The sequence below is a fragment of the Impatiens glandulifera genome, chromosome 4, assembly GCF_907164915.1.
Source record: "Impatiens glandulifera chromosome 4, dImpGla2.1, whole genome shotgun sequence".
NCBI lineage: Eukaryota > Viridiplantae > Streptophyta > Magnoliopsida > Ericales > Balsaminaceae > Impatiens > Impatiens glandulifera.
The window spans coordinates 47,397,133-47,424,843 of NC_061865.1; the positions used below are offsets into that span (position 1 = coordinate 47,397,133).

Genomic DNA, 27,711 nt, shown 5'->3' on the forward strand with positions numbered 1-27,711 from the left:
GGATGTAGCGGGAGATTGAAATGGAGATGGAGATGGAGATGCTTCTGTGCTTTGGTCTTTAGATGCTTCAGTATGGCTTCCATGATTAAGTGACAGAAACTGTTCCATCAAGCCTTTTATTCCGTTCATCCAAAAAGAACAGCTGACTTCAGATTTTACTCCAACTTGTTGAACCTCTTGCATCAATCGAGTTAGACTATTGTGATGTTTTTTTTCTTCAACAGACATATCTGAATCATAAATGTTGGTGATATTTTAATACCCACGCTTAATATCTTTACGCCACCGGTCCATTATATAATGCATTGGTACCTCATTCACCCTCATTTTTTTCAATACAACCATGATATGCCTACACAAAATACCTCTGAACTCAAACAATCGACATTGACATTTCACATTGCAATCATTTTGTGTAATGTACTTTGTAAGAAACATCTCTTACATGTTCTCCATTAACCCCCAGAATGATTTCATCAACTCTAAATATACTAACTGACCCTTCCTCTTCAATGACTGAGATGTCGCACAACATCAAACCTCTAACTTCTTCTTGAACCAATCTAAATATATCTGGAGTGTAGAAGGTTTGGTATTGTCTTTCAAAGGCAAATCCACTTACAGTTGGTATCAAAGAATTAAACGATTTGAAATCCAATTTCTTTTCTCTCTCGATATTTCGCAACAGAGCCCTATCATATTGCTCGACGAATTGTTTGAGAGATGTTTTGGACTGCACGTAGTCATCAAAGAATGCGTTCATACTTTCACTCCATTGAGATGTTGACATGCCGACCCAAAATTGTCCTTTGACATAAACAGGTATCCATTTAGATCTTTCCAAATACAAAGATTTCAACCAAACATTATCTTCCAACTGATAATCTTCAATTAATCTATTCCAATCCTCTTCACATTGTTGAATATTTATGGAATTGTATACTATGTTTTTCAGCCTCTTCTTTATTAGATGATATTCAGTATGGCTTCCAAGTTTTATAGGAAGTTTCTTCATTATATGCCACAAACAAAATCGATGATGAGTTTTAGGAAATACCTTCTCAATTGCAATCGCCATGGATCAATATTGGTCTGTGATTATGGCATTTGGAGGTCTATCATGCATACATTCCAACCAAGTTCTAAACAACCAAGTGAAAGAATTTGAATCCTCACTTGACAATAATCCACATCCAAGCAAAATGGATTGACCATGATGATTAACACCAACAAACGGAGCGAAAGGCATGTCATAGCGATTTGTCAAATAGGTTGTATCGAAAGAGATAACATCATGAAAATCTTCAAAGGCAGTCCTGCACCTACCATCTGCCCAAAACACGTTTTTAATTCGGGATTCCTCGTCCAAATCAATAAGGTAGAAGAAGTTTGAGTTCCTGGTTTGCATTCTTAAGAAATAATTAGTGAGTGCTTCAGCATCCCCAATCCCTAACCTCAACCGTCGTGCTTCTGTAACGTAATTTCTACATGTCCTCTCATCGAAAGACATGTTTTCATACCCTCCAGCTTCAACTACAATTGATTGAAATATTTTGGCCACAGTTATTCCAGCTTCATCGTTTGTATCCAATCTTCTTTTTACATTTCCGTCAATCACTTTGTAGGATCTAACATGACGTATTCTCTTTGGGCTTAATGTATGGTTGTGCTTAAGAGAAATACTTGTTATCACATATTCCCCTTCATTTCGAACAACAACATTAATATTTGCTTTACAATCTGTCTTCGTTATTGGTCTAGGTTGATGAAACTTATTTTTTGCCTTCGATTCTTTCATAAAACTCTTGGCACAACCAACGCTGAAATATTTCCTCTTACCACCTACATTTTTGCTCCCTAATTTGGTAATGCCGAATCCCGTTAAGTGGGCATATGATGTGTAGAATTCAAGAAATTGTTCTTCGGAGGAAAATGTCATTCCAACACTAGGAATGTGACTGCAAAAATTATGTGAAACCGTAAGAAAAAGTCCATAAAACACCCATTTCGGGTCCCGAAACCAACCATTTCGGGTCCCGAAACAACCCGAAACGTTTCGGGTCCCGAAACCACCTTTCGGGTCCCGAAACCACCTTTCGGGTCCCGAAACCACCCGTTTCGGGTCCAGAAACCACCTTTCCGGTCCTGAAACCACATTTGTTGTCCCGAAACCACCTATTTCGGGTCCCGAAACAAAACAATGTTTGTCCCGAAATGGTTGGTTTTGACCCTTTCTTGTCCCGAAACGACTCATTTCGGGTCCCGAAACACAACATTTTCTTACAAGATACCACACATTTCGGGACAAGGAAGGACCCTTTCTTGTCCCGAAACCACTAGATCTGTTCAGGGTACCTTTGGGGTTCAACGGGGGTGGATCTGTTCAGGTGAAGTTCTTCATCTACTGGGTTGTTCAAGTTTGGTGCTTCGGTTTCCTGAAAATTCAAACCGTTTAAATCCATAAATACATCTGTAAAATGTAAACCCTAGATTTGTAAAATCTAAACCATAGATCTATAAAATCTAAACCCTGGATCTATTAAAAAAATAATAAAGATCCTTAAAAAGGATACCATTGAGAAGTAAATGCAGCCGTAGAAAAGAAATAAATGCAGCCGGAGAAGATAAATAAATGCTGCCGAAGCTGGAGAAGAGAAATAAATGAAGCGTTTTAGAGAAAGAAAGAAATGCAGAAATATGAAACCCTATTGGGTGAAAAAGGATATGCAGAAACGTTTTAATTTTTTTTTTCTTTCTCTCTCCTAGCTGGCAAAACCACGTAGGATTCGTGGCCTTGCTTTCGCTAACCCTTCGTTGGGTTTATCATTCCTCATATTTTTATTGACAATTTCAACAAACAACTAGTGTATATGGATTAATTATAAAATAACAAGAATGATAAATAAAGTCTTTAATATAAAAAAGCTTTGTAAAATATCTGGAGGCACATGCGTAAGCACGCTGTCAGAGAGACAAAGAGAGAGAGAAAGAGAAACGAGAGAGAGAAAGGAGACAAGAGAAAGAGAGAGAATATTTCAGAGCGGGGATCCTTCACAGTAGTATCTCAAATCTACCGTCGTCGTACATCGCCGATGACTTGACTTCGCCGGATTCAGTCGTTTCCTTCTCTTCATTTCTACACATCTATTCAATTCCTTTTGAAGATTCATCATCATTAGATTGTGTGAGTACTCCCATCAGTTAAATCATGTGTTTCTTGTTGCATGTATGAGCCTATAGATTTGATCTCTAGGGTTTAATTTTGTTTCTCTCAGTTTTGATTTCAGAATTTTACGATGGCAGCTCCAAGGGCACGTGCAGATTACGACTATCTTGTAAAGCTCCTTCTCATTGGCGATAGCGGTTAGAAATTTCTCTCCTTGTTTTCGACTGCATGTTCTGTGTCTTGACAGGTCATAGGGATTCTCAAATAGATCCATATACCTGTCGATTTTTGTGTCTATCTGTTCTAGTTTTGGTAGGGTATAATGAGCTGTCTTCACCAAGATGCTATTTGGATTCAATTGGTTTGGTTTTTCAACAGTTATGTAGCTGATTGGCTCAAAATCTGAGTCAAGCCTTTGATTGAAGATACTTTCTTAGTTTATTGGATCCTTGAGTGAGTTTTTAATATCCTTGAATAAATTATTAAATAATCATGAATGAACTTGCAATAGACAATAAGTATTATTTCTAAGTAAGGGTAGTTTATGAATTGTATTTTTATTTTTTGAATTTAGGAAAAACTAGTATGACCCCTCTCAGTTCATGATCCCCTAGTTCAACTTAGGGAAATGGAACATAAGACCTTTGTTCTCTTAGGCAAGACTCTTTCCTCTTGAGCTATCCCATTGAGTTTATGAATTGAATTGTTAAAAAGTGATTGAAATGATCAAAAGATCAAATGAGCAGATGCTTTCCAAAGTATGTTTTGTATTGATGAGTTATGATTGAAGAAATTGTTTCTTAGTTTTATTTGCTTGTTACCCCTTTCTCTTCTCTTAGTTGACAATGCAAAGTCTAAACGGTATTGTTATTGGGGAATTCTCTTCAACTTTTTTGTTTTTGCTAGAAACTTCTTTCCACTCACCTTAATGTGAATGTCTAAACTCTAGGTGTGAATGCAATTGTTAGCTATAAGATCATGTTTGTTAGTTACCTCTTGGATCAATTTCCCTGTACCATTGCATCTTGAATCAATTTCTCTTTACTGTTGGCATTTGACTTTACTATAGTGTTAAAACATCAAAAGATAGAAGTCTGGTGATCCAAGCTGAATTTGACGAGCGTTATTGGGAAATTTTGTCACTGATTTCTTTAGCTAGAGGAACTTACATTCAGAGGATAATTTAACAAGGATTCATGGAATGGTTATATTACACACTGCAAAGCCAAAGTGTTACTTTGATTATTAGGGTTCGAAATGAGTGCAAGACCTTTTAAAAAGACAGGCCCTTGTGTTATAAATAATTCCCGATTGAAAGAAAACAATGATATGCAATCTAATGAAGCTTACAGTTGTAATGCGTTTGGAGAATCTTAGGCTGAAAGGTCTGTGACAAGCCCAAATTCATCAATCAAAAGTAGGCAAATAGATATGGAATGAGATTGCTTCTGCCTTAAAGTTGATTATTATTAGAAGCATGCTAAATGGCTTTGTATAGCTTAAGTCCTTTTAAAACTAAAAGAATGGTTTAACAGGTATTTTGGATTCATTTATTTGACAGTCTGTTCTTCAGTTTGTGACTTTGATTTTTTTGACAAACTCTGCAGGTGTGGGGAAGAGTTGCCTACTTCTTCGTTTCTCAGATGGTTCCTTCACAACGAGTTTCATCACCACAATTGGGTTTGTGATCTTCTGAAATCAATTTTTGTGTCCTAATAATAGTAGATATAGGTGCTCTAATAAATCTCTGTTTTGCAATTGGGTTAGTCAATCACTTTGTCCATTTAGTGATATTTCCATGTAGAATGTAGCATTGCTACTGTTTAACTTGATCAGCGAAGATGTGAATCAATATCCCCAACCAACTGAATCATTATGCTAACAAGAAAGGGGTAGCCTGTTACTGATTTAACTAAATCTGTAACTAGAAAAGAGACATCTCTAACTTTATCATGTTGATTTTCTTTTTATCCTTTTACAAATGGCAGTATTGATTTTAAGATAAGAAATATCGAGCTTGATGGAAAGCGTATTAAGTTGCAAATATGGGATACGGCTGGCCAGGAACGATTTAGGACCATCACAACAGGTATGTTTTCCTGGCTCTCTTATATTGTATAACTACTTGCAACAAATTAAATTAATCCTTTAAATGTTTTTCCTTTAAGGTATTGACTCTTAAGTATACTCATTAAAGTGCTCTGTTGAGTTTGATTTGGTGCTAATGGGATGTTTTTATTTTTATTACATCGTTCTTAGCCATTGTTTTTGTTTTGCAGCTTACTATCGTGGAGCCATGGGTATCTTGCTGGTGTATGATGTGACTGACGAATCATCTTTCAACAGTAAATCTTTCTTTCATTCTTTGACATTTCAATCTTGGTTGTGAATCCGTGTTTTGGATGCACCCTGAAATTGTTTTGCATTGTTTTGGCTCTTTTGTTTATATACTGAAAATATACATTTATTATACTTGCCAAAAATCTCTAGAAAATAATTTGCATCATATTGCATCATAATCCAAAAGATAATCTTTATACATACAAAATCACACTATAACTTGGATCATAATCCGAAAATTCATTTTTTTATATCAAATGAAGTAAAAATCACATTATAAATTGGATCATTATCCAAAATATATTCTTTATACCAAATGGAGTAAAAAACCACACTATAATTTGGATCATGATCTAGATTAACAATCTTATACCAATCGGAAAAATAAAAACCTTCAATTTTAACTTTATTGATTTTCCAATGTGATCATGATTGTTGACAAATACCAGTTTTCAAATAGGCCCTTGATTTGGACTGGGTTGTTTCCTTCGTACAGACATTAGGAACTGGATTCGTAACATTGAACAGCATGCTTCTGACAATGTCAACAAGATCCTGGTTGGGAACAAAGCTGACATGGATGAAAGTAAAAGGGTATGTATGTTCATGATTCATATAATCTCCTAAGAACTTCTTGATTACAACATTAAATATTGTGACTTTACTTTTAACCAAATTATGCTTGATTTCATCCATTGTCATTGCTTGATTTTCTTTCCCATTTGTAGGCTGTTCCAACCTCCAAGGGACAAGCATTAGCTGACGAGTATGGTATCAAGTTCTTTGAGACAGTAAGTTATTGAAACATACTTGAAAACTTTTATCTCGTCACATTCACCAATTGCCAAAGTTGAAACTAAAAGTGTTTTTTCCGTTTGGTATAAGACTTTTTGAATGGGTCATAATTGAAATGAAAACAATGCATACCAAAACAATTGTCTCATAGATTTTATTGGAGCATAATTCAATGAACACGCCATTATTGTCATGTAGAGTGCAAAGACAAACATGAACGTGGAAGAGGTTTTCTTTTCGATAGCAAGAGACATAAAGCAAAGGCTGGCAGACACTGATACTTCTAAAGCGGCAGAGGTAAGAAAGAACAACTTATGTGACCTAAAAGGCCAAATCTTCATTATCTTGAAAATTTTGTTTACAAAATGTTTGATTTTACAGCCTGGAATTCGTATCAACCAAGTAGACCCAGCAGCAGCTGGTGGTGCACAAGCAGCCCAAACATCGTCTTGCTGTGGCTCTTAATGATTACATGTCCTCAACGAGGAAGAAAAAAAGTGTGTTAATGCTAATTACTATTCGCATTTAAATTGGTAACATGTTTATTGCTTTCGATCAATCTAAGATAATTCATGATTTGTTTGGTTTATGTGCAGCAACAGTATTTGGTACGATTTCGTATGATCATCTGTATGTAATTTACATGTCATATAACTCTTGTTAACTTTTTCCCTTCATTTTCCACATTAAATCAGCTTTGTTCTGGACTTTGTGATATGCTTGTGTAATTCATGTGTAGGGTTTGTTATATTTTATTCTCACATTTTATATTTCAGCATAATCCTAGTGCAAGATTTTATAACAAAAAAGATACTTATTCCATCATACATATCATTAAGTATGTAAAAAATGTAAATTTAGGCATTGAAAAAGTTCACATTATTTTTTAAACTTATATTTATACAATATATGACCGTTATTTGAAATGGTATTATGAGAAAGTCCAACAATGCAAAATCTGTAAAAATTTAATTTAAAAAAATATTAGTTATATATTATTAATTTTATATATCAATTTTAAAAATATATATATATTTAAATATAAAAATAATAAAAAAGAATAATAATAATTAAATAACATTATAAAAAAAATATTTCTAAAATTAATCATATTAATTTATTTATTTGAATAAATAATAAATATAATATTTTTAACGTAAAATGGTATAAAATTGTAAAATTGAAATTATTTATAAACTTGTAACTCGTAAAATTTTATTATCTTAAATTAAAATCGTAAGAGTTAACAAGTATCATTATATAAACATGTTAAAATTTAATCAATATATATAGTTTGGAGAATTTATAGTAAAACTTTAAAATATTTTTTAATTTGTTATTTGTTTTAAAAATAAATATATATAATTTATATTTGTTTTTAAAAAATTATTTTTGATATAATTGTATTATTTAATAATTTTTTTTTTTATGAACAAATAAAACGAACAAATTGGTCAAACTAAAACAGGAGGATTTGAAATTTCAAACAGATTTTAATGTTTTTGTTATGTATTTCGTTGTAAAAAAAATAAAGTGTTAATTCTCTTTTTTAGAATAATGATTTTTTTTTTCATTTTACCTTATCCAATTCATTTCTATATAATTTCTAAATAATTAATTTTTTTAAGTTTATTTTAATTAATCGAGTTTATTGTGGAAGCTAGTACTATAATTGAACATTTTTATTTCCGACATTTTGAAATGTTAATGTGATTTAAGATTATTTGTTACTTATAACTATTTAGATAATACTTCTCTTAATAATTTAATTATTAAACTAGTTATTTGTTTTTGAAGTAAATATACATAGTTCATATTTATTTTTCAAAGAATTATTTTGATATAATTATATTATTTAACAATATTTTTTTTACGAACAAGTAAACCCAGCAAATCAACTCAACTAAATAAATATCACGGACCGAAACTCGATCACCAAATAACTCCTCGTTCCGTGCGGCACTAAACTAAATTGCTTCAATATTAATTAGTCAGTCATTTTGAAGAAGGAACACTTTGAGAAAGAAAGAGCTTAGAAAATATGAAATTGTATTACTTATTGCTTAGAAAGTAGCGTGGTCTTCTACATGTGTATAAGACTTGTTTATATACATATGGATGAACCTTTATAGATCCTCTTTAACCTAGGATTTTTTAGAAATTTTTATTATCTAACATAAACCTAGAGAATTGTAGAGAATTCTAAAAAGTTCTACTATCTACCTAATTTTAGTAACTCTTAGAGAATTTTAGAAAGTTCTATAACTTACCAAGAAATAGGAACTTCTAGAGAATTCCAGAGAGTAGCGTGGTCTTCTACATGTGTATAAGACTTGTTTATATACATATGGATGAACCTTTATAGATCCTCTTTAACCTAGGATTTTTTAGAAATTTTTATTATCTAACATAAACCTAGAGAATTGTAGAGAATTCTAAAAAGTTCTACTATCTACCTAATTTTAGTAACTCTTAGAGAATTTTAGAAAGTTCTATAACTTACCAAGAAATAGGAACTTCTAGAGAATTCCAGAGAGTTCCACAAAAGAGAAAAGCATACAAAAACTTAGAACTTTCTAGAGTATCCACATTGTGGGCTTGACATCTTCACCCAATTTGAATGGGCCGTGACATTCTCCCCCACCTAAGTCGTGGTCGTCCTCGGCTTGACATTGGACCGATACTTGTTTGTCTTCTACCTGACGTGCCATAAGTGATCTTCACTTTCCCATCTATCTCGGTGTTGGGTAGACAATGCACCGGCTACATGATTGGTAACCCATGGTTTGTTCTTTAATGTGTAGTCGAACTCGGCTAGGAATTCTTGCTACCTAGCCTTCTTGGGAGTTAGCTTGTCTACATTGTCTGTTCGGACCTTGAACTTGCTCCCGAGCAAGTAATGCCTTCACATGCGTAGACAATGCACGAACACATTCATCTCTTTCTCATGGACTATGTATCGTCGCTTCGTGTCTTTCAACTACTGACTTTCGTATGCAATAGGGTGTCCCTCTTGCATCAATACACCTCCGATGGCAAAGTCGGATGCATCAATATAGACCTCGTACTCCTTAGTATGGTCCGACAAGGCTAGCACTAGTTGTTTGGTAACTTTGTCCTTGAGCCCCTCGAAGGCCTCCACACCCCGTTCTGGTGGCGGTCTTTTTTGGAGTTCGCCGGACATTACATCTTTGAACTCCTCCAACACTCTCTGGACTTCCTCGGGTGCTTCCCCTAGTGGCAAATGTTTATTTACCACGTTTATGACCTTGGCTGAATCGTATTGTCGAGAACATGCTCATTCCCTCCGATTCTCTTCTTATTGGTATCACGCTAGTGTTTCCGTGATCTATAATAATTAGCGAATCAAAATAAGGAACTATACAAACGCGTACCTAATCAAACCATCGTAGTCCCAACACTACATTGTAGTCATCCATAGGGACTAACATAAACGAGATTGATCCCTTCCAGTCTCCAATCTGGGTGTGCACTCCCTTAACCTCTCCGATTATAGGCTTGACGGTTGTATTCATGGATTTGACTGTCCCTCTCGTTGGGTTGATGCGAAGACCCAACACCCAGGGGCGGAGCCAGAATGAAAAATTACCTGGGGCTGACTCCAACTTGCATCTCAGATTTAACTTTCTATGTTCCGCTTTTTTTTTCAATAAAATTTCCACGATTATTAGAAGATGGAAACTCGTCATGCCCTCTCAATGCACACGCTTGCAAAGTGAGCCACCGAGTGATTTCAATAGTTGTTGTAAGCCGTAATCTGTTATTTTGTTTTTCATCTGAACTGTGCATTTAGTATTTTGTTAATATGACAAGGATATTCATTAGATTATCAAGATATTCAACTGCCCTATTATGTGGTGAAATATTATATCTTATATGCATAACAAAAGAGCATCTATCCTCATCATTAACTCGCTTTCAATATTTGAATCCATCTATTGTAAATGTAGGTTTTTGGGGTTGCTTATGTTAAAACAAGAAATATGGGAAACAAAAAGCAGCATCTTTCAAATGAGAGTATTTTAACCAAGTAAATTTCTTAAACCAATGACTTTGGAACCATCGATTTTGATTTCCAAATTTGGTCGGCGGGTACTCATCCTTAATAGGTTGATATGACCCCATCTTGATATAAGCTCGTCTAATTTATCCATTTGATTAAAATGATATTTCCATATCGGAATACGTAATGTTGGATCAAAGTTAAGAGAACTTACATCAACATCAATTTTAGGAGATTTGTTAAGTTCTTGAGTAGGGATATCAAATTCTTTATTTTAACTTGTTTATTAATATTAATTTATATTTTCTTATAAATTTTTGAAATAGTTTAAAATTAAGAAATATAAAACACTATTATTATTTTTATTTTTATATTTTACTTTTATAAATAATTTGTATTATTAATTATATTGAAATAAATAAAAAAACTTTTATAAATAATTTGTATTATTAATTATATTGAAATAAATAAAAAATAATGTATAATTATTATATAAAATAAAAAAAAAGTTAAAGGGTGAGGCCAAGATTGATCACCTGACCTCATATTCACATTTCAATAACATAATCAACTGGGCTAAGTCTCACATCTCAAACACATATATAAAAAATTTTCTTTTAGGATTTTAATTTAGGTAGGGCTGGAGCCCACCCTAGCCCATGGGTGGCTCCGCCCCTGCCAACACCTTAGTCACTCCTTTACGCATTAAGTTGTGAGTAACTCCATAATCGACTAGTGATTTGATACGCCTTCCCCCAATCAAGGCCTTCATGAATATCGAGCCCCTCTTTGTTCCCTTGATCGACTCTACAACACTAGCCTTCACAACATTGAGCAGTCTTAGAGATCTCATTTGAGTCCCTTCTTCTTTCTCGGAGGACTCAATTACTTTAACTGGTGCAACTTTTCCCTCTTAAACGGGCACATAAACTTTATGTGATTAGTAGCACCACAAATATGACAAACTCTTGGCTTACCCGATTCGTCGTCTTACCTCCCTAAGTTGTTGTGTGGATATCACTTCTTGGGTGAGCGGTCTCCCCATCTTTCTCCTCATCATCTCTGTTGGACTTCGGCCTGTCCACTGACACCTTAAGCTCGATCAACCTTTTCACAACCGCAATTTCCTCGAAGACATTCTGCAGCTTGGCCCTTTGCAGCTCTAACTATGCCCAAGTTTTTAGGCTGTTAATAAACGCGAACAGAGCCTCATGATCTGTTAGACTAGGTAACTCGAGCATCAATTCTTGGAACTCCTTCACATACTTTTTGATGGTCCTGTTGTGCGCAAGCTGACTTAGCCGCTTCCGAACCTCGAAATCGGCATTCTCTGGGAAGAATTGGCGCTTGAACTCGTTCTTAAAGTCTCCCCACAGTTCCATCTGCAACGTGCCTCGTTCAATGTCTACTTCACGTCTCCTCCACCATAATAGTGTCATCTCTATCAGGAAGAAAGCTTCTGTTTCCAGAATGATACGATCATTAAGTATGTTTAATACCCGAAAGTATATTTCCATGTCCGAAGGAAGTCCTCAACTTCCCTTGTATTCCTCGAGCCTTTGAATAGAGTTGGCTTGGGAACATTTATCCGATGAGGTGTCATACCTCTAATTTCCCTCCACCCAATCTGACCTTCCATCGCATCGAGCCTCCCCATCATTTCCCTTTGGAGAGCGTTGATCATTGTATGGACTTCTCCACGGATTGTCTCGAACACTACATTTCGAATATCATTAAGCTCACATTGAACCGATCTAAGCACTTCATCCCAAATGCTATGATTCAAATTGTTAATGATTCTCATGACTTCATTCTCCAACTTTTCACCTTCCTCATCCAACACTGTCACTCTATCAGTCATCGCGCTAAACATCTTGAGATCCTCTTGATGCTTTCACATGTCTTCCTTAAGCCGGGTCACCCGCACTTCTATGTCGGCACATCTCTCAACGAACTTGCTCCTCTTGGACCCCTTGTCCTTCTATTTGTCAGTCGAAACCTTCGTGTCTATGGATCCTAAATCCATCTCTTCTAGCACGATCTTCTCTTGAATGCGGAAGCACAAACATGGATACACTACCACTTTTGCTCTAATACCACTTGTCACGGGCAGAAACTCGGTTACCGAATAACTCCTCATTCCGTGCGACACTAAACTAGATTACCTCAATATTAACTAGTTAGCCTATTAGAAGATGCAAGAAGAAGGAACACTTTGAGAGAGAAAGAACTTGGAGAATATAAAATTGTATTACTTGTTGCTTAGGAAGTAGTGTGGTCTTCTACATGTGTAGAAGACTTATTTATATACAAGTGGATGAACCTTTCTAGATCCTCTTTAACCTAGGGTTTTCTCTACCAAGAAATATAAACTTCTAGAGAATTCTAGAGAATTCCACAAAAGAATAAATCATACAAAAATCTAGAACTTTTTAGAGTATGCACATTGTGGACTTGACATCTTCACCCAATTTGAATGGGCCGTGACATTCTAGAGAATCTGCATTAAGGCTTGACAACTTTTTGGGCATTGGTCACCCATTGAATGGACCGTGACACTACAACCTAGTAACAAACAATACAACTTGATATTCTCTAAACTCTTTCTCTCTTAAAGTGTTTATTCTTCTTTCATCTTTCAATAGACTGACTAACTAGTATTGAGGCAATCTGGTTTAGTGTTGCCCGATTCAAGGAAACATTCGAGTGAGCGAGCTTCTGCTAGCTCTGCCTGTAACGAGTGCTAAAGTTGTCAATGGATATTTTTATAAAAAATAATATATGATTAAAAAAAAAGAGAGAATATGTATTAAGATAAATCTTTTTTTGGAATAATGAATATTTTGCATTTTATTTTTTTATTATATTTTTAGTTTTGTTCATTGTATGTTTAAACTATAAAAAAATTCACTATCTTCTCTATCTCTTCACATTAATTCATTTTTTCCTCCAATAAAATAATGTCACATAATCCATATTTTATTTCCTTGACCAAATTCTTTCCAAGTATCCTTTCTTTATTATTGGACAAATAATTCAACATGATCCAACTCATTTTTATATAATTTATAAATAATTATATATTTGAAGTTTTCTTTTTTAACACAGTTTATTGTTTAAGATAAGGCAATAATTGAACATTTTTTTCCACTTCACTATCTTTATCGTCTCCCATACTATTTCCTCTTGTCTTTTTCTCTCTTTATATAGTTTTTTTAACAACTCATATATTATATTATATTCATTTTTAATATATAATTTATCAATCAAAATATCATAATATTTTTATTTTCCCTTATAAAAACTTAAACATTTTTTTTTATAATAGTAAAATGATGAAGAGAAAAAATTTGAAAGAAAAATTTAAATATGAATAACATGTCAATCTGATCTCATTTTTTTTTTATTTACAACAAATGAAATTGTGCACAATCATTCCCTCTCCTATAATTCCACTTTTTAATAATTCAATTAATTTAAAACTTAAACAATTCTTTTATTAATAAAAAAAATTAAGGAAAAAGATAAATAAAAGTCCAAGATCATTTAAGCTCTCAATTCTTAATTATAGTTGATGAAATGCTGAAATATTTAAAGTTATTTTAAATAATCAACCCTAAATTGTTTAAAAATCTACTTCAAGTAATTTTATAAAAAGTTATAACAAAAAGGAATAAGAAAGATGATCACCATGCTTGAAATAAAGACAAGACACTTTTCATTCACTTGAACAATTACATCTTGAAATACACACTCCCATCAACACAAACAACATCAAGAAAATTAAAAACTACACAACCCAAATCAACATAGAAAATGAAATGAAATAAAACATCTCTTAATCCATCATAAATCATTCAAATTTCCTCAATAATCAGTAACTGGAAGTTGCTGATGTGGGTTGCTGTCAATGAAAATATTATCATAAATAAGAGCAGCAATACCAGCTCCAATCAAAGGTCCTGCCCAATACACCCAATGGTTAGTCCATGTCCAACTAACCACAGCCGGTCCAAATGAAACCGCCGGATTCATCGAAGCTCCATCAAATGCACCACCAGCCAAGATATTTGCACCCACAATAAACCCAATCGCAATCGGTGCAATCGTTCCTAAATCCCCTTTCTTAGGGTCCACAGCAGTTGCATAAACCGTGTAGACAAGACCAAAAGTCATTACAATCTCGAAAACTAGAGCATTTGTTGCCGACTCCCCGGATGATAATGAAAAGGCCGACGTTTCCTGTCAATACGTCGATAAAATTAGATTTTTCCAAATGGGTAAGTTCTTAAACTAGTTCTTAGTTCTTAGTTAGTTCTTACCAGTCCGCCGGTGGCGAATTTAAGAAGTAAACAAGCGGCGACCGAACCTAAAAGCTGAGCAATCCAATACAAAATAGATCTCAACAATGAAATGTTACCGCCGAGGAAAAGCCCAAATGTCACTGCCGGATTAACATGTCCGCCGGAAATATTCGCCGCTATCGAAACCGCCACAAATAATGCAAATGCGTGGGCTATAGCCGCCGCCACTAGTCCCGCCGGCGTAGATGCGCCGCTGTCCGTTAGCTTATCTGAGTTTCAATATTTCATTAGTGTCGAGAATTATTTGAAAACTCGTAATTGAACTTAAGTTTTGCTACCAAATTTCCGCACTCTATCGCTATTTAAAAAAATATTATCGTGTTAACGTATTTAGTTAAAAAATGCCAAATTTAATTAATTTAGTGGGGTCAATATTTTTAAAACTTACTATAAGCCATTCCGGATCCTTCACCGGCGAAGACAAAAATAAGTGTCGAGAAAAACTCTGCCGCCGCCGCTTTAATCGCGTCCGGTCGGGTGGCTTCTCCGGTTGATCCAACGGCAATATTGCTGATCGGCATTTTCTCTTTCTTTTAAATATATATATATTTTTTTTCTTTCTCTATCCACTTGGCAAGTTTAGCATAAGAATGAGAAGTATAAATACCTGATAAAATGATTTAAATGAACCGGTAGAGCCGGTTTCCAGTAGAATCGTGACATGGTTTTGTCGTCGTATAATCACCGCCCATGCCACGTGTATGGTCACAAATTAATCGTGATACATGAATATATATGATGATCATACGGCCGACCATTTGAACCGGTAGTTCTTCTCTTTGATCTATTATTTGCTCCATTGCCCATGTTTTTTATTTGTTTTTGTTATTTGAAATGTGTTAATTACAATTTCAATTATATCATTATTGAATTTAGGGCATAACAACTAAATTATTCATACGAGAATTAAATGAGATTATTATTAATAAAAATTAAAATTATTTATCATTTTTTAAATATTAAATTTTGAACCTCTCAACTTAAGTTCTAAATAATTTAGCAAGAACAACAACAACAATCATTTGACTTTTGTCTATTTGATTTAAAATTTAAAAGGTTTTATGTAAATTAATCATATTTTTATACCAAATATAAACAATATTATCTATATTTTTTACTTTATCAATTTTAAAATATATTTATGATTATTGATTATAGTATAATAAAATATTAATTTTTAAATAATATTATTTCTGTAACTATAAATTTTGATTTTTCTTAAATATTGAAAACTAGAATATATCCCATAATCATTATCTTACTTTAAACGTTGAATTGTTAATATTTAACATCTTTAGTCTCTTATAAATTATTCTTATCAATTGAATTATATTATTGAGCATTTTTTTTTAGAATTTGATCGAAATACAATGAGTTATGCCAGAAACCGTTATTGGTTATTGAGAGACATTGATTTGAACAACTAAAAATACGAGACTTAAAAGATGAAACTTTATCTCTATAATTTTCTGTTGGGCTATCTGGTTGGAAATAAATAAGAGAACATTTAACAACTAAAATAAACTGTTAAGAATTATTTATAGTGTCATTATTCTGACAACGTCAAATATTAGATCGTGAATTCGTTTGGAGATAGTATTATTATTTTTTTAATCTTCAAATTAATTAATTATTCTACTCAATAAGAATTATTTACCATTTATATTAGAATGAAGTAAACTCAATTTAGAAAGAAGGTGCCCTACTCTTGTTTCCAGCCTGGCTTGTCACCACTAAAATAGAAAATACATCAATGCAATTTTTGTTATGTTTTTTATTTTCATTTTAAAAGAATAACTTAATTCAAATTAAATGATTATTATAAATGACAATAAAATATTGTAAAATGTCAATTTTTTTAATTATTCTTGTAAATTTTAGGTTTGATTCACATTTTAACTAAGTTTTGAAACTGATAAATTTGAAAGATGTAGTAATTATATATAAAAAAAAAAAAAAGTAAAAAAAGTAAAAACAACAAATGAACTAAGGTAAAGTAAAAAGAAAAAGCTTTAACTATAAAAGAGGGATAATGTTAGGATATCCCTTTACTTGTTGGGCCCATTAAATATATATTTTTTGGGTTTGAGTTTAAAAAATTTTAAAATCGTCATTTTAAATTTCCCGAATGGTCGGTTTAAGATGGGTCCACGACAGCTAGATAGGGTAACCGCCCATTTGTTGGGGACCACCACTTAGACCGCCAGGATGGTGAGACAGTGATGGATCAATCTCATCCACTAATTCATACTTATATAGATAGAGCCTTTGTTTGTCCTAAGCGATGTCGTTTTTACATTTAATGTTTCATTTTATTCTTCACATTTTTCAAATCTTTTTTTTGAGATTATGTTTCATTTATTATAAATATAGACTTTTAATTATTGTGTGCATTTGAGTTTTACTAGATATATTACCTAAGATTCAGAGTTGGATGAGTTTGAAAAAAATTTAAAGTGTATTTAAAAAATAACGTTATTTTTTAAATAAAACTATAAATAAAGGTAAATTTTATAATTTTTTTAAATAATTATATAAACAAAAACTGAATTATATTAATTTTTTAAAAAAATTTAGGATTTAATGTCATATTTTTATCGTAAAAAAATTTTTGTAATAGATTTCGGTCCGAACCTCTACATAGATCTGTCTCTAATTAGATATATAAATTATTTGATAGAAGATAATTGTAAATATTGTATAGTTTTTAATAAATATATCAACATGATTTTTTTTTAAATTTTCATATTCGATTTTTACTTAAAATCACTTCGACCTTAAATGAAAAATCATAATTATAAAAATTGCACTCTTTATTGGAATAAATTCTAATTTAAAAAAATAATCATGTATAAGAAACAAAACCAGTCATTTTCTTCTATGATAATTGTGATAACAAATTTGGCTGTATATTTTGATAAAGAGGTAATAACATTTGAAATCAAACTTCATAAGTTAGCTTGCTATTCAACTTACAACCTAACTTCATTCAAAATATTATCAAAATAAATTTAGGATTAGAAAAAGGAGAATCTTTAATCAATTTATCTTGTTCTTTGTTTATAATTACACTTTTATTTTCTCAGTAGAGTAAAACTATTAACGAAAATAGACTAATATGGTTAAAGTTATAAAAATTGTGTTTAAAAATCAACTTTCTAAATAATAAATATAAAAAATAATAACTTATTAAATGTATAATAAATGAATATGGGTTGATCAAGTTAACACATTTCCTTTTATACTAGATAAAAACAAATTATATTTTGAAAAATAAATCAATTAAAGGTAGGTCTTGTTTCACTCATTCAACTATTAAAAAATGATAATAAAACAAACCTACATATAAATAAATATATAACTAACATTTTTTTATACAAATTCTATAAAAATTGAGAGAGAGTTATATATTCTTTTCCAAATTCTTCGTTATTGTTTTACATTCACCGTAGTATTTTTTATAAATATATATATATATATATATATATATATATTGTGTTATATATATATATATAAACTACCTCAAAAATTTTCATACGATTATTTTTTTATGTTACACTTCAAACTCAATTGAAGTATTTTAACTACCTCAAAAACATTCGTAATGGATTCTTCCCATGTTACTCATATGAAACAACTATTACTATAGTGGTACTCTAATCTATACATACAATAATTTATTGTGCTTGAAACAAATAATCATGGGAAATTGATATAAACTATTTATCTATTACAAGTAATGCCTCTTCAATTTCAAAGTCCAAATATACTTCCAAACCAAATCTTAACTTCAATGATGATTTAGTGTTATATATATGGAGTGTAAGCATATAATAATGTTTTATATCAAGACAAAGACTAATAAGAATATTGAAAAGTTCATTCTAAAATCTCTTTAGATTTAGACCTATGATTTCAAATAATATATTGACTAGCTAGACTATATTTCTATATATTGATCATAGGGATTTAAAAGAGAATTATTTTGTTATCTTTCCTTTCATTTTGATTGTGCTTTAATTTCGTGGTTGTTGGTAACATTTTGTTTCTTCCTCTTTTTATTTTTTGGAATGTAGCATTTGGCAACTTTCGAACTTTGAGTATTTTGTAAGTCATCGTAACATCTCTCTAAAAAATGAATTTTATTTCATAAATAAATCTTAGATATATTGTCTTGATTTTCAATTGAATTGATTGAAATTATAATAAAAATGAAATATAAAAGGAATTTAGAAGAATAAATAATAGTATCACTTACAACTTTATATTTGTTATATGGAATTGTTTTAATTTGTGTGATTATTATTATTTTTATAATTTACAAGTATTGTTCTGATTTTTTATATTTAAATTAAAAAATATAATAAATTCTTTCATTAACCTATAACACACCTATGGTTGTTATGAATTATTTAAAAATATTTAATGATTGAACATTTTTTTTTATAAGAATCTAGAAATTACAATACGATAATAAATTTTGAATTCAAACTCATTAAAATAGGAGTGGATCTATGTAGGGTCTTGGATAAGTTGAAGTCGACCCAACTTTTTTCTTCGGTCGGAATATGTTTATACACTCAAAATATGACATTACTCCATAATTTTTTAAATTTTTGTAATATAATTAATTGTTTGTTTATACGCTCGTTTTATTCAAAATTTTCTTGTTATTATTTTAAGTCAAACCTAAATGTTTTTCAGACTCACTCCAACTTAAATCTTAATTAGTTCTATGTCAAAATGTGTTCACCATAAATATCTAATAGATGAGGATTCATTGTGATTCAAGTAAATCCATGTTTGAACATCTTTAATTAGATGTACTAAAATTTTAGAAATATCTTTAAAATAAGCTGTTGGGTAAATAATGATAATAGGACAAAATAAATAATTATAAGTTAAAAGGGTAAGGTTTCTCTCTCACACACACAGAGCATGGGTTAACAGTTCTATGTACCTAGTGATTCTATTGGATTTTCTTTTGGCATACACCACGTGACTGCTACTGTGACCTTTTATAAAATCATGAATATTGAACATATTTTAAATTATTATTATTTTTTTCTATTTTGTAATTATACTCTTAAAGATAGAATTAGAGAAATAAAAGTTTACACATCATCGATAACATAAGAAAATAATAATAATATGAATTTGTGTTATATATGAAAAGAAAATTAAAATGATCAGTTCAAAATAATTCAATTAGTTAACTGTACAAGATAAATTTAGAGTGAAGCTGAATTTTTATATTGAGAATTTTAAATTTAAATATTGCAAATGATATAGTATAAGTATTAAGATAGTTTAGCAAATTTGTTCGGTTTTTTAGATATATTTAAAATTAATGTATTTAAGTTAGTTATATTATATTAAGACCTTATATTCGTGGTCGGATTTATTTGATATAATGTATTATATATTGAGGTTTAATAATTTTTGAATATTCGATGCTATAAAAAAAGGAAGTGTGATGCGCTCTCTTAAACTAACTTGTTTGTCTAACGCAAAATTAAGCAAAAAAATATAGAATTATTTTCTTACACGTTTAATTATTTTGTTATAGAATTTTTCTATCAAATTTAATCAATTTTGTTATTAATTACAAAAAGTACTTTATTATTTTATTTGGGATGTGATATTTTTTGAAATGTATTAATATTTAATAAAAATACTTTAAAAAAATTCTATTTTAATAATTTAGTTGATAAACTAATTATTTAAATTGATAAAAAGAAATAAACTTGTTTGAACTGACTTTATATGAACAAAATAAATGTTATAGATTTTTAAGGAATTGTTTTTCTTTTTAAATAATTTAGAGATATTAATATATAAAAAAAAAATATTTTAATACTTTTGATAATTGAGTAGTGTAATAAAAATATAGATACAAGATTGTTGAGTTTTTTAAAATTATTTTAAAAAATTCTTATATAATCATAAAGTGATAAATTATTTAAATAATTTTAAACAAAAAAACAAAAACCAACCCATACATTCAAAATTAAAAGTAGTTGTTTATTAATTAATTTGGGAAAACATAATAAACTATTTTACAGAAATAATATTAATAATGATGAGAATTTTCATGAAACTGATAGAAGATTCTCGATTTTGATATTTTATTAATATTTATTACAATTCCCCTTCACTTGTGCTCAATGAGTGTACCCTCCTCCACTTTCATTTGTCTCAATTTGGACCCACAAGCTCTTCTTTCTTTATATTTTTGATATACATGACAATTACAATAACATTGCTTTTTCCTTGTCACAATAAAAAAAAATGTACATTAAGAGCAAAGAATAAACCAACTTTTTTTTGTAGTCAAATCCCCATTTCATTCAAACTGCAAATTTGACCCAACACTGATAAAAATGATCACCAATAGGACAAGCCCTAACAGTTGTAAGTAGATCGGACACCAAAATGTTATTTTGCTAAGTTTAAATTATTTTCACATCCGGCTATATAGAAATTGGATAGCTAAAGTGACAACTAGACTCTACTAAGGATAGTTCAAAAACACATTATTTACATTTATGAGATGTAAGTGCTAATAATTCATTGTCAAAGTTGGTTCAATTATAAGTAGTGTAACAATAATAGAAATGTCCTTTTTTCTAGACTTCAAAATTATTGATCAACCATGTTTTATAGATATATCTAGATCAAATTGCAGGTTCGACCCCTTTCTAGAAAATCAGTCATTACCCATGTCTTGTTTTGTTTCAATGCCCATAATTTATGTTGCAATATTGTTCATTACAGCTAGCAATCTGATTTGCTTTCATAATGTATTCTTTGAGCAAAACTATGTGAATTATATAGATGTATGGAGACTTAGACTGAATTTATCACATATGCTTTTAACCACGATAACTTGTTTCTATTTTTATCGATTCTCCTCATGTTTGGATCGATGTATGAGCGAATCTATATTAAGACTGAGGTGGGCTCAAACTTATCTCGAAATAAAAATTAAAATAAAATAAATTTTACGCTAAAAATGTGACATAACTCCTAATTTTCTAATTTTTAAAATTTAATTAACTATTTTTTTTAATTATCAAAATAGACAAAAACATACACTAACTTATTCGTTTCATTCATAATTTTTCAAAAAAAATTCAAGCTCACCTTTTTTTTTCAAACTCACCATAACTTTAATTCCTGGATCCGTTCATGATTCGATGGGTACATCCTTTCTGTCATATTGGATACGTGATTAATGCACATTTAATCCTTTTGAATCGAGCTTTGATTTGTGCGACATATTATTTGAATGTAAGATATAGACATTTGAAACTCTCAAGCAATTTGTGTTGTGGTTTTATGTTTGTATAGAATCTTGAATATGGTGTTCTATTCTAGAATTGGAGTTTGCAGTCTATTAATAATAAGAGAACTTTGAGGCCTTATGCACCTTCTATTAATGCTGGTAAATCTTTTACAAACAAAAGGGAATCTAAACATAGTATTTTCATATCCCAACATATTCATAAAACATAATCGCTCCGGTTCAAATTGGGGTCCATAAATGTTTGTAAAAACCCATTGAAAGCCATCATATTTATTCCCCTAAACCAGTTTTTTGTCCATGCAATTAGCGCAGAGTAATCGGATTGAACCAAACCCCAACCCAAACCGAGCTATTTGGTTAAATTATGTGAATGATTCATATAAATTATGTAAAAAGGAGCTTGATGTGTTTGTTTGTATTGTTTTATAAAGTAGATAAATTAATTTTGGACAAGACAATGGAGTATTTAACTAATGGACAACTAGTATTTCTATCTTCTTTAGTTGGGTGCAAGTTTTGTTATATGGATCAATACAACAAATTATTTTATTTATATTTCTTGATTAAATGATTGAGATGTCTTAAAATATATTATAAAATTTGATTGTCTATGGAATAAATATAAAAAAGTAGGGGTTGCTTCATTTTTTATGTATATCTTCAAATTAAGATTATAATGTTATGTTTAGTTATTTAAGTTTATAAAATGAAAAGAAAAGTGTGTAGTGTTTGATATTGTATGAGTCTTTGATACTTAAACTAAACTTTTATTTATATACCATTTGTAATAGTTTAAGTAGATTTTGTTGCTTTGTTCCAATTGAAGTTTGTAACTTTTGATCGATTTTGTTTATAATATTAATATATGAATCAAAAGAAAGAGCAGTGGTCAAAATATTAGTCTCATATCTTTTAGCCCAATTATTTCCTTTCGAGAGGGAACCTTTCAATATCATGAGGCCCATAATCAAATGAATAGACAATAAAATGTTACACATATAATAGTTGCCATATAAAACATTATATTACCAATTATTTGAAAATAATTTTAGAGTCTGAATATGATTATGAGCATCATTTTAGAAGAGAAATTTCAAATAAAAGATTATTAACTCATCCATTCCCAAATCATTGATGATCAAACAAGCACAAATTTTTTGCCAAGAAATGGATGTTTAACCAAATCATCCTAATTAATCTATATAGAGAAAGCTTAAGCTTATCCTAAAACTAAATTAATCACTGACCTAGCTATATTGTATATAGATTTTTTAATGCTAAATTGAATATTATGAATTGTAAAATAAAATATTTTGAACATACTAAAGTGGTTTCAATTAACAACTTTTACTAAACTTACTTTGAGATTTTAACTTTTTTTAATTGGAATTGTAAACATCTACAAAAAAAAATAAATTTTTTTTTAGAGAAATCTAATTTAGAAATTAAATTTATATTTGATTTAAAAACAGAAGATAAGAAAATCAAAATTTTGTGAGATTCTTCAGCATATATTTAGAAAAACATGCAAAACAGAGATCATCTCATAAAAAAACACATTGACCGGCAAAGTTTCTAATATTTTCAAAAAAAGAAACAACCTTAAGCATAAAACGATTGCACAGCCATAGATACTACTGGAATAAAACAAAATACGAAAGTTGCAAAATGCGGAAATAGACTCAAAACACATCAATCATCTTCTTTTAGACAGCCATTTGAATGAAGACAGTTGTTAGCACTTCCTTCCCTTTCAAAGAGGCTTCTAAAATCTGCAAACCCTAATAAAAGAAAGAAAAAAAACTGTCATATTACAAGTCAATAGTAGCTAGATGATAAAAGTAGCTAGGGATTATAAAATACCTCATCCATGCCAAAATCAACCACCACCTTCTCTTCAAGATTTCTAACATCCTTGACATTAAACTGGTTCAACAAACAAATGCCAGAAATGGTAGACATGGGTTTAATCTCCAAATTATCCATCACCATGTATGTCATCATATCTTTCACAAACCCACTACCTTCGTTACGGATTACTGCTGCAGCTTCCTTCCCAAAAAGCACATCAGGATCTTCAAGGCAACTCATTTTGTTACCGCAACGACAACGTTGGTTCGGATCTTTGACATAGAAATTAGGATAAGAGCATGAGGAGTATGAGCATTTGTATATTTTAATGTTGTTCCATTTTGGAGTTGGTACAACGTTTGGCAGCAACAAGTGCGTCTAGAATTTTTCAAGCACATAGATGTTAATTGTCACTCGAAATAAAAGTGCATTTATATACATTGATTCTTTACCAACCTGGGAGATCAAAGGTGAGGGTTTCAGTAGAGAGTCCTTGTTCTGACCGTTTTGAATGTAGGTCTGGTCGAGAATCTCCACACTTTTGTAGAGGTTACTCAAACAGCCCACCATTCCCTTCTTGGAATTGGAGAGGAGGCTTATGACCGTGGCTAGTGGTAAAGAAAGAATGTAGAGAAGGAAATCTACAGCCTCCTTTCCTGCTTCAGCAAACAATACTTTCTTGCTTTCTTTATCATATAGAAGTTTCAAGCTCAGCTTCTTCGTAGCCATTCTTTTCTTTTGCAGTTTTCAGCTTTTCCTACAGTGCATATTCATGATCTTACCTAGTCTCAATATATATACATCATGATTAATTAATTAATTAATGTGACTCTATATCTCCCCATCAGCTAACTTCACTAATGACTTCACGAAGAGTCACCTAGATAATTAACTGTCAGATAACACTTAATCAATTGGTCTTTTCATTTCCAGATTCATTCAAGTTTGCTTTTAGTTAATACTAGCTAGGTTTTATCAGGGGAATAAACAACTATTGTCTATAAGGTTTTCTTGGGCTTAGGATATTTGAGTAATCTTTTTATAAGGAATAGTTGAATGAATCTGGAAATGAAAGATCATTGATTAAAATACTAATTTACCTATACTAACTAGCAAAAATTATGAGTAGGTTAATATTCGTTATATTATTGAAGTTAACATAGATGTAAATGTAATCATTCTAGAACCTACTATATTTAATTATCCGGAATTAACTTGGTATCCAAATTCTTGATTTATTATCATTAAATGTTACAAATATTAATATTTTATTATTATATTTATTAAATATAGAAATTATAATGTTTTGACATTAACACTATATTCTGAATAAATAGTCAACATTATATATATATAATTATAATTATTTTATTTAAATTATATATATATATATATATATTGTAATTAATTTTTATAATTTGATAAATTTAACATTTATTTAATCATATATTCTTGCAAATATTTATATACAACAGTTACAAAAAAAACTATAAACAGTTTTATAAAAACAATTAAACATGATCGCGTGGGTTAACTTTGTATTTATGAGATAATAGATTCTCTACTCGTTTGAGTCTCAACTATGAGACTCCAAAGCGTTATCTATTTATTTTTATTCCCAATTAGACATGGTTTTAAAGTATATTCCCTATCTTTTATTTTTATAATGAATAAATTTACATCTTTTCAAGTAATTTTTAAATATTAGGAGGAATACTATATTTTTAATAAACAATATTTATAGACCAATGTCTATGTTCTCTCTTCTTATCCTAATACAAATTTATTTTGTCCGCTTATTGAAAATGTCAAGAATACTATCACGGAATGGGCAGCGAAGAAGTTATCATACGCTGGCTGGATAGAGTTGGTCAATAGTGTCGTCATGGGGTTAATCGGGAATTGGTCTCAGCAATTGGTGCTTCCGAAAAAGGTGATGAATGAGTTGGATTCTTTGAGGGGCAGCTAGGTTAAACGGGCAGATCTTTTTTTTAAAACAACTTAGTGCTATTTTATTAAAAACATCAAAAGAGTGAAAATTAGTTTCAAGAAACAAATCTAGATAGACCTTAGTTTTTTAAAAATTACTAAATGAGTTTCAAACAACTGAATTACAGAACAAACAGAACAATAAACAATTGAATTACAAACAAGTCATCAAACAAGAACTATTTGGACTTTCATTTCCTTGTAATGATTTTATAGGGAATATTTCATCTTTGACTGAGCTTTCAACTGTCTTCATTAATTAGAATTTCCCTCCATGTATATGTAAAAGAGTGTTGTCATCAGAAACAATATCATCCCAAACTTTTTCTTTTGTTCTCTTATTCGTGTTATAAATTTTTGTATTTCTTTCTCTCTAGGTATTGTAGACCAGAACTCTAAAAAGCATTTGAAAACATTCGCATAAAAGTTATCACCCTTAGTCTTTTTCTTTACAAGCTCTATGATTCTGCTTCATGTATCTTGTTAGATTTAGTTAAATAAAGAAAAAGAAAAATTAATTAAAAGAGAAATAATTAATTAAGTTGAAATAAGAAAAATGTTCTAATGGATTAAAATGAACTTAGGATAATAAAACTAAGTTTAATCAATACGATATAGTTTTGATGATGCATTCATAAGTGAATAAAACTAAGTTGTGCAAATATTTAATGCGCAGGTACAACTCAAAAAGCATTGGCAGCAAAGCTGACGACAATAATCTGAAGAAGTGCGAGCAGACGCCTTGCATCAACAACAGTTTGTAGAAGCGCGAGCAGACGCCTTGCTTCAGCAGCAGTCTGAAGAAAGTGCGAGCAGTCGCCTTGCTTTAGCAGCAGTCTAAAGAAGCGTGAGCAAACGCCTTGCTTCAGCAGCAGTCTAAAGAAGTGCGAGTAGACGCCTTGTTTCAGCAGTCGTCTAAAGAATCGCTCCCTTATCAACATAACTCATCATCATAGCGAACAACCGCGTTCGTTATCAGCACACTTCCCAATCAGCTTAACACAACTGTCACCTAATGTTCAACCAATAGAAAGTCGACACGTATCTACGAAGTAGTATCGACTGTTGCTACATTTCAATATAAAAGGACATCAAAGTACAACGTCAAATCCCTGGATTTTCTAAATGACGGATCCCTAGATTTCTAGACGACGGATCCCTGAATACCTAGATTCTTGGTATGGCAAATCCTTCTAGTCAATTCATGTATCCAAGAATCAGAATCGACAGTTGCTGAGCTTCAATATAAAAGAACAACATAGTAGAACAACAAACTAGTTATAGATACTTTCCTAAGAAGTCATACAACGAATTAACAAGTCGAACAACAATAAGCTTCACAACTCTCGATCAATTTACTCTCTCTAGCTCATATTTCATAAGTAAACTAGCATTTAGCCCGTGCATTTGCACGAGTAATAATATAAAAACCGTGAAAAAAAATTACGGATAACATTTTTTATTTTATTTTTAACCGTTTTAAGTTTATGGGTGAGTCAACCCACAATCCGACCCAATTATCCATTTACTCAACATCATTATATATTAGTTAGTTAAAAACTTGAACTTATATTAATATTAAAACGTTCCGCGTTTATCAAATTTGGTGTTGAATTTAAAATATAAAGTCTTTTTAACCTAGTTGGTTAAATATTTTAAAATTAATTTTTATATAACCTTCTTAATCAAAATTATATATACACAAAAATTAAATCATTGATTATTTAAACAATTTATTTATTTTAAAATTATGAATAAATTTGAGTAAGATTCAAAAACTGTATTAATATACAATGAAAATGAATGAGATGATTAATAAAAAAATTGTATAAAAGCTGAAAAATAATTTTCAATTTAAAATATATTAAGAGTT

General features: G+C 30.7%; 3 protein-coding genes across 5 annotated transcripts; 1 reads left to right on the forward strand and 2 right to left on the reverse strand.

Moving 5' to 3' along the window:
• Positions 1-2,958: 2,958 nt before the first annotated feature.
• On the forward strand, positions 2,959-7,016 carry LOC124934041 (ras-related protein RAB1BV-like). Of its 3 annotated transcripts, XM_047474503.1 has the most exons (10): positions 2,959-3,184; positions 3,276-3,363; positions 4,774-4,846; positions 5,155-5,255; positions 5,446-5,511; positions 6,003-6,100; positions 6,235-6,297; positions 6,500-6,598; positions 6,683-6,798; positions 6,898-7,016. In XM_047474503.1, exons 2-9 carry the CDS (start codon positions 3,297-3,299, stop codon positions 6,764-6,766), a joined length of 651 nt encoding a protein of 216 aa, XP_047330459.1. In that variant the 5' UTR covers positions 2,959-3,184; positions 3,276-3,296; the 3' UTR covers positions 6,767-6,798; positions 6,898-7,016. The 3 variants fall into 3 exon arrangements, with proteins under 3 accessions (XP_047330459.1, XP_047330457.1, XP_047330458.1); XM_047474501.1 differs by having other exon boundaries at positions 2,960-3,184; positions 6,683-7,016; XM_047474502.1 differs by having other exon boundaries at positions 2,960-3,184; positions 3,288-3,363; positions 6,683-7,016.
• A 7,004-nt stretch (positions 7,017-14,020) lies between these two features.
• On the reverse strand, positions 14,021-15,268 carry LOC124936110 (aquaporin TIP1-1-like). Its single transcript, XM_047476571.1, has 3 exons — positions 15,078-15,268; positions 14,648-14,898; positions 14,021-14,567 (listed from the first exon to the last, which is right to left on the reverse strand). The coding sequence occupies exons 1-3, from the start codon at positions 15,208-15,210 to the stop codon at positions 14,193-14,195; spliced, it is 759 nt and encodes a 252-aa protein (XP_047332527.1). The 5' UTR covers positions 15,211-15,268; the 3' UTR covers positions 14,021-14,192.
• Positions 15,269-23,704: 8,436 nt separating this feature from the next.
• Positions 23,705-24,578, reverse strand: LOC124935254. Its single transcript, XM_047475700.1, has 3 exons — positions 24,306-24,578; positions 23,862-24,227; positions 23,705-23,779 (listed from the first exon to the last, which is right to left on the reverse strand). Exons 1-3 carry the CDS (start codon positions 24,576-24,578, stop codon positions 23,705-23,707), a joined length of 714 nt encoding a protein of 237 aa, XP_047331656.1.
• Between the last annotated feature and the right edge of the window lie 3,133 nt (positions 24,579-27,711).